The 8397-nt window shown below is 43.7% G+C and overlaps 1 protein-coding gene across 1 annotated transcript in view; it reads left to right on the plus strand.

Annotated features, from left to right (window-relative positions):
- The window catches only part of mcm8 (minichromosome maintenance 8 homologous recombination repair factor), a gene marked incomplete at both ends in the record, with an annotated part of 50593 nt that extends 49625 nt beyond the window's left edge, over positions 1-968 (plus strand). Inside the window, 2 exons of the mRNA XM_080539126.1 lie at positions 82-271; positions 882-968. Coding sequence (XP_080395252.1) covers positions 82-271; positions 882-968 — 277 coding nt within the window. The remainder of the gene's footprint in view (positions 1-81; positions 272-881) is intronic.
- Positions 969-8397: the final 7429 nt, after the last annotated feature.

The following is an 8397-nucleotide window of genomic DNA, read 5'->3' on the forward strand; positions in this document are numbered from 1 at the left end:
AACAGGCCTATCTAAAGGAGCTGGTCTACTAACAGGCCTATCTGTCTAAATACTAACCCTAACCCTGACCTCTGACCCCAGCCTGGCAGACACCTACGCTGACGGCCTCGGGGGTCTGGACCTGGAGCGCTCCCAGCTGGGATCAGGGATGAGCCAGAGAGGCCTGGCGAAGCGCTTCATCTCCGCCCTCAACACACACGCCTCACACACCTCCCAGACGCTCTACACACTCACACAGCTCCGCACGCTGGCCAAGGACCTGCACATACAGGTAACACACACTCACACACACACACACACACACACACACTCACACACACACACACACTCACACAGCTCCGCACGCTGGCCAAGGACCTGCACATACAGGTAACACACACTCACTCACACACACACACACACACACACTCACACACACACACACACACACACACTCACAGCTCCCAGACCCTCTACACACACAGACTCACTGACTCACTGACTCACTGACTGACTGACTGACTGACTGACTGACTGACTGACTGACTGACTGACTGTCTGTCTGACTGACTGACTGACTGACTGACTGACTGACTGACTGACTGACTGACTGACTGACTGACTGACTGACTGACTGTCTGTCTGTCTGACTGACTGTCTGACTGACTGACTGACTGACTGACTGACTGACTGACTGACTGACTGACTGACTGACTGACTGACTGACTGTCTGTCTGACTGACTGACTGACTGACTGACTGACTGACTGGCTGTCTGACTGACTGACTGACTGACTGACTGACTGACTGACTGTCTGTCTGTCTGACTGACTGACTGACTGACTGACTGACTGGCTGGCTGAGGAGTGGTTGCTATGGTAACAGGTGTGTTGTGTGTTGTAGGACATGGCAGGGTTCGTCTCCTCTCTGAATGAACAGGGTTACCTGCTGAAGAAAGGACCCCAACTGTACCAGCTCCAGACCTTCTAACACACACACACCCACACACACACACACACACACACACACACACACACACACCCCAGGTCATAGCTGGACATATGAATGTTAACTGTAGGTAGGGTTAGGTAGGGCATCGAGACTAACGTCATGTTTATTTGTACATACTTCATAAATATTCATTAAACAAAAATGTTGATTCCTGTGTTTGTTTTACATCTACATGTTTGGCATTTAGCAGACGCCTTATTCCAAAGCGACTTACAATCGATACATTTGAGGAACTCCCTGTCATTTGACTAAGCAAGTGAATCATCAGTCCACCAGTCGTAGCAGGAAGAGGAATCCAGCTCAGGCCCGGGGCCATTGATAGAAGGAAAAACCTTCTTCTATCACCTTCTTCTAAAGCTAGGTTTTAAAAAATAAATATATATATATAGACACTGGAGAAACAGAGAAACAGTACAAGGGGGCAATAGAAGTTTTAGGGGACACAGTAAAGGGGAAAAAGCGGGTGTCTTCAGGAGACGCAGTGCTGGGGGGCAGTAGAGGGACAGTTAAGGTGTAAGGTGTGTGTGTGTATGGAAATGTGTTTGTGTGTGTGTGTGTGTGGTCGTGCTGCCCTCTACTGGCCGCACGCAGTATGACCACCAGATCGGGACTTCTTCAGTTGGAGCATTTCCTTCAGGCGCATGCGTGACATATTTCAACTCTGTACAGAGAAATACTTCCTGGTCCTGTCCAACTATCAGTGTTATTAAGCTGTAAACTCTGGCTGTGTTCGGAATAGCGTGAATGACATGTCATCAGCATGTGATTGCAATTTGTTCCTGTTCGCGGATGACTCGGCTCTGCTGGTCTCTGACAGGGACATATTGCAGGTGGAAAAAGCGCTAAGCACTGAACTGAGTAGAATCTGCATCTGGCTAGCTGACAATAAACTATCAATACACCTAGGTAAAACTGAAACCATCCTATACGGATCCCCATCTAAACTCAGAAAGGCTGAACATTTTAAAATAAAAGTGGGTAACATTAATATCACAAGAAAAGAGGATATTACATACCTGGGCTCCATCTTAGAGGCAAATCTTTCCGGAGATAAAATGGCAGCAAAAGTAATCAAAAAAGTGAACCATAGAACTAGATTCTTGTACAGGATATCCTCACTTGTCAGTAAAAACACACTGAGGACCCTATCAGGAGCTCTCATTCAATGTCACTTCGACTATGCCGTAACATCATGGTACTATAGAACCACAAAGGCCCATAAAACAAGACTCCAGACAGCCCAAAATAAACTGGTTAGGCTTCTGCTAGGCCTCAACCCTAGGACACATCTAACCGCTGCTCATTTTTTGAGCCTTGATTGGCTACGAGTAGTTGACAGCAGGGCTGGACTGGCCATCTGGCATACCGGGCATTTGCCCGGTGGGCCGCGGTAGTTTTGGGCCGAGCCGACCGGCAATTTTTATTTTTTATTATTTTTTTTACCAGCCGGCCTGGCCGAAAGCTACCGAACGGCCCATAAATCGAAAGCTACCATTGAACGGCCCATAAATCAGGGACAGCGGCCCATTGGCCAATTTTCTATACAGACACTGGGCTGGCCCAATCAACAGAGAGAAGGGGGGGGGTCAGGGGTCACGCACGCACGCACGCAGCACCAGACCTCCGTCTCAGTTTCGCGGTAGTTTTGGGCAGAGCCGGCCGGCAAAATAAATTTAGTTAGCCTGGATAGTTACTAGATAGATACTGAGAGAGATGGAGCGCAAAAGCACACTAAAACGGAAGGGAGGCTGGGAAAAACTTAGGGAGAAAGACAAAAAGAAACTCGAGGCAGATGCTGCCAAATGTGTAAACATTAGGGACATGTTTGCTGCACCCTCAAGTTTACCACAGCAGCAACAGCAACAGGTTGAAGAGGAGGCTGGCAGGGAGGAGCGGGAGCAGGGTACAGATACAGAGGATAGAGAGGATACAGAAGAAGGAAGAAGCGGGGCCGAGTCAGCCTGTAACCGTTGACCCGGTAAGGAAAATATAGGTAGCTGTTAGGGGTGTAACGGATCGCCCCCCACGGTTCGGCACGCATGTGTACCGCGGATCAATTGCAAAATGTAACCAAGTAATAATATTACTTAATATTAGTTAATATCCCTTGTAAATCACAATGTAGAGTTGCCATGAATAGATAGACGCGACAGTTGCGTGCTTTGTTTTACTCTAAAGCGCAATGATAGGTTGATAATGGAAAAAAAAATCTAGAACAACAAGGCTGCGTTCGTAAATTCTCAGATCACTGAGTACACTGGTCTACTTGCACTGGTACCATTGCTTACTGTATGTAGTCGTCTTTGTAGTGGTTTGGGGGAATACTACAGTTTGTCATATGACTGTACAGCACAGTATATAAGACGAGTATATAAGGCAAGTATTTTTGTGCTGGTGGGTGTGGTCCGACCGATTGGGGTGGGCCTGTCTGGGCCAAAAATGCCAGGGCCTAATTTTTGTCCCAGTCCAGCCCTGGTTGACAGAGTGCAGCAGCTTGCACTGGGCCTGGTCTTCAAGATACGCTACACCACAAAGACACCCAAGTACCTGTCAACATACTTCCAAAAAGTGAACAACGTCCACACATACAACACCAGAGGAAGCTCCACGAACCACGTTCAACCGCGTTGCACCACAAACAAGGGGTTAAACTCGTTTGCAAACTATGCAGTAAAAATGTGGAACGCCCTTCCTATAATCTTAAAGGAGTGCAAAACACTGCCCACCTTCAAAACCACTCTCAAAAAACATTTACAGGAGGCTGCAATCCGTAACTGGACCCTCTAAATCAAAAATCAGATTAAAAGACCCGAACTACCCACTGTACATACTTTGTGTTTTGTCCCCCGCCCCCACCTGTGGTGTATGTCCCCACCTGTCCTACCCGCTGTACATACCTGATGTTTTGTTGTATTGTTCTTCCCATGATGGATGTATTTTTTATCTTGTAGATAGTAATAGTTATTTGTCTGTATTATCTTGTAGATAGTACTAGTTTGTTTTGTCGGTCTTACATGTAACGATGAATTGAGAATCAAGGACCCCAATTGAAATAAGCCAGTGGCTTTCTTGGGTTTTTATCCTGTTAGTTGACCTTGTATGTAATATGTACTTTCATGTACCTACTTCTGCAAATCTTCTAATAAAGTTTTCAATCAATCAATCAATATCCTGAGCCGGGATATCACTGTCTCTTCTTTCCGGTTCCTGCCCATCCTACTTCCTATTCCGACTTTCTTTTGAATGTTAAACAAATGCCTTCCTGTTTCATTTCTGTTCCAGTTTTCTTGCCATAGTTCCTGCATGTGTATTTTAATGATTGATTTTACCTCAGCTTTACTAAGTGGAATATCCATTTCTATTGATTCTGATTTAATTGATTGCTTAGCTAATATATCTGCATCTTCATTTCCTTCTACCCCTACATGAGCAGGAACCCAAACAAAGCAAACAGTGATATCCATACTATATATTACATAAATTAAATGATGGATCTTGAAAACAATAGACTGTCTGCATGATTTCAACGATCTGATACTTGACAGTGCTGCCCAACTGTCAGAGGCAATGAGTGCATTACTAACCCTATTCTCTACCAACCATTCTAATGCTGTCAATATTGCTAGGAGCTCCACTGTGTACACTGATAAATGATCAGTGGTTCTTTTTTAAATTCCTGTTTTATACTGTGGGAAGAATACTGCAGCTCCTGTACGTCCTGTCTCTGGGTCTTTTGAGCCATCTGTAAAAATTAAGAACTTGCCTGTATAGTGCTGACCAATATAGTTTTGTACCACATTCCCAGGATGTGCATGTTTGGACTTCTTTCGTAGTTCTTGTTGTATATCTAAATCTACTAATGGATTCACATATAACCAGGGTGGAATAATTGAGTGCGGGATTACTGGACTATACCGTAATTTATCTAAATCGTACCTTTTTGCTATTGTATTCCCTATCCATCCAAAACTCATATAATGAGTCTTATTATGCTCCCAACAATCTTGTACAATAGACCTAGTTGGATGTGAACTATTCTGACCTTGGAGATTAACCCAGTAAGCTAACAAAAGTTTAATTCTGCGTATCCACAGTGGCTGTTCCCCAACTTCAACTTGTATTGCTGCTACTGGGGATGTTTTAAAAGCTCCACTACATATTCTAAGTCCTTGTGTTTGTTGCACATCCAACTTAAGAGGGAGAATCAAGTGAGCCGCCAGCTTAAGTAAGCCACTCCCCAGGTGCCTCAGATCACCTAATCAACCCCTCCATATATGGTTATGAGTGAGAGGGCTGTCACAGTGTGTGTGTGTGTGTGTGTGTGTGTGTGTGTCCACCCCCCTGCTCTCCAATAAATAAATGATTCTCATATAGTTCTCTTCAAGTTTCCTCCTTTATCACATATGGCTCTCTCTATCCATAGACCCGGGTCCTGCAGCTGAACTACTATTGAAGCAGGGTTTTCCATCACTCTGTGTACGTGACACAACCCTGCCCACAGAGCTGAAGATGCAGTGACAAGTCACGTGTAGCTGACCACAGAGTTCCTGTTGTTGGTTTCAGTTCCCCTGTGAGGTGAGAGAGTTACAGCAACAATGTAGCAACAGAGGACTGTTATCAGAGGACCAGACTTGCAGAACACCAAGACGTCCATTTGAACACATGGAGGAGGGAGATGGGGGGCTGCATAGAGGAGTGACAGGCAGATCAAACAGGTACATTTCTAGTTTTATGGGACTTTTTGTGATATTGAAGCTGATTGTGTTTGATCATAGTTGAGTTTCCTGGTTCAGGGTCAGAGCAGAGATACTCAATACTGTGTGATGGATTCAGATTCTCTCTTCATCCTGAAGTGTGCGTTTGTTACCTGTTGTTTAATATCAGGATGTCAGAAAGTGGGAACCTTTCAGATTTTATTTGGTCCTTTTGTGACCATTATGCTGATTTGATGCATACCTTTCTAGCCTTGATTTTACATATGGTGGTTCTAGTTTTTGGGTAATTTGTTATTACTGTAATTCATTTGATCTAAATTATTCCTTTTACTGCATTGCATTAGTCTCTACAGTCAACTCAAAAGGTGCCATTCATTGTGTAGAGTAGTGTGTCTATGGTTGTGTCTACTGCAGACACTGCTAACAAGCACAAGAGCTCAGAGGATCTATCCTAGCTGATATGGCGTACGCACCTACTCAGAGTAGGAAGGACAAGCTCGGCCCGGCACAGGGGAAAGAGGAGAGGGAGGTGTGGCAATCTCCCTCTACACACGCAGCTCTCTACTACACCTTGTACAGCCAATGGGAGGCCTTGACCGAGTCAGTTACATGAACTGTTAGAACTGTTGGTGAATATTTATTTTTCTGTTCTGTGCGGCCTCGTACACAAACTAGTTCATACAGGGAAGAGCTGCATCAGTGAGGAGGGAGACAGAGAGCAGAGCTGAGCACTGAGGTGGGAGACAGATCACAACCCTAAGTTGCTGTCTTTCATTGTTTTTCACTGTCCAGTATGATTAGGATGAACTCACATGCGAGAGTGTCATCTCATAGAATGATGTAGCCCAAACATAGCCAGCTGTATGTGACCAGCTTGTGAAGGAAGCCTCAACCTGGTTTTGGCCATATGAATGTGATCTAGTAGGTTCAACTACATGAGGCCCTACATAATAATAGATAAAGAAATATAGCCGCAAGCAATTAAGGGTGCAAGGGTTATCCTCAAATGTACTACACATCTCTGTTCTGGCACTGTCTCAAAGCACACTGAGATTGATTAGACTAACAATGACTGACACAGCCCTATTTCCATATGTCATCAGTTATGGTACATATTACTTTGCATGTAGCTGTGTATTTTGTATGATCAAGTATGAACTTGTCTGCAAACTTTGCAGGGACTGGTACAAACATACTATTTAACCATGTTCGTGTCAATCAGATTTGCGGTTCATGAGAAATGTTTTTTTATATTTCATCCGATCATGTTGGACTGTGGTACTACACATCTGTCATAGCAGAACATATTTTGGAGTCGTGTCCTTTCAGCTTCACAGCTATTTATATGTTTGTCTTGAGGAGGCAGGTCAGCGTTGATTTGGTGTCTCGACAAACGGTTCAAAAGTTACAGCCTCACAATGTAGAACAATTCTATGTGTTGCTGTAGCGCCTCCGTCTGCCAAAAAGCTAACAGAGTTACCAATATTTGAGGAAGTTGTAAGGAAAATATTTAAGTACCTAATAGTAAAATATGAAAGGGCAGCCTGCTTCATTCAGATATTTATATATATATATATATATATATATATATATATATATATATATATATTATGGTAGAACAGAAAAGGTATTTATAAAAAACAGGTAATTTAACAAACGTCCTCAAAAAAAGTCCTGACAATAGGGAGACATGTATTTTTAACAGATAACAAGCCCGCCCACTAACCAATCACGTTGTGCAGAGGTCATAGGTGAGGAAGAGGGAGGAAGGTGATGTGGGTAAAACTAGCCCTCATGACATGTTTTTGCATCAGTGCCCCAGGTGATGAGGTGATGTGGACAAACTAGTTCATACAGGGAAGAGCTGCACCAGTGAGGAGGGAGACAGAGAGCAGAGCTGAGCACTGAGGTGGGAGACATCACAACCGTAAGTTGCTGTTTATTCACAGAAACTTCTCCCTAGAGAGGATTCAACACAAAAAGCTAGAGCAACATGATTAGTTTTTGGCTGGTGGTGCAGTTGGTAAAGCACATGTCCTGTAAGCAGAAGAGAGAGTGTGTTCTCTCATGAACCAGCGAGTCTCTGACCCTGAGGAGAGAGAGTGGATGTGTGTAAGAGTTGGTCAAGTTGTGTGTTTGAGTTCAGATGTGTATTATGTAGCTGTGTGTAAGATAGCAGGGAGTGGATGTGAAGACAGCTCTCCTCCTCTGTCAATACAACATGTACATGTTCTGAAATTCACTTTCCATGTATTTCTGTACCTGTCTATCTATCCAATGTAGATATTTTGCATATATTTAATATATATATATTAAATAGTATATTTGTATATACTACATATACCAGTAGGACTACATATACCACTAGGACTACATATACCAGAACTACATATACCAGTAGGACTACATATACCAGTAGGACTACATATACCAGTAGGACTACAGATACCAGTAGGACTACATACACCAGTAGAACTACATATACCAGTAGGACTACATATACCAGTAGGACTACAGATACCAGTAGGACTACAGTAGGACTACATATACCAGTAGGACTACAGATCATACTAGGACTACATATACCAGTAGGACTACATATACCAGTAGGACTACATATACCAGTAGAACTACATATACCAGTAGAACTACATATACCAGGACTACACATACCAGGACTACACATACCAGTA

The sequence above is a fragment of the Nansenia antarctica genome, assembly GCF_963989245.1.
Source record: "Nansenia antarctica genome assembly, chromosome: 9".
In the NCBI taxonomy this organism is placed as follows: Eukaryota; Metazoa; Chordata; class Actinopteri; order Argentiniformes; family Microstomatidae; genus Nansenia; species Nansenia antarctica.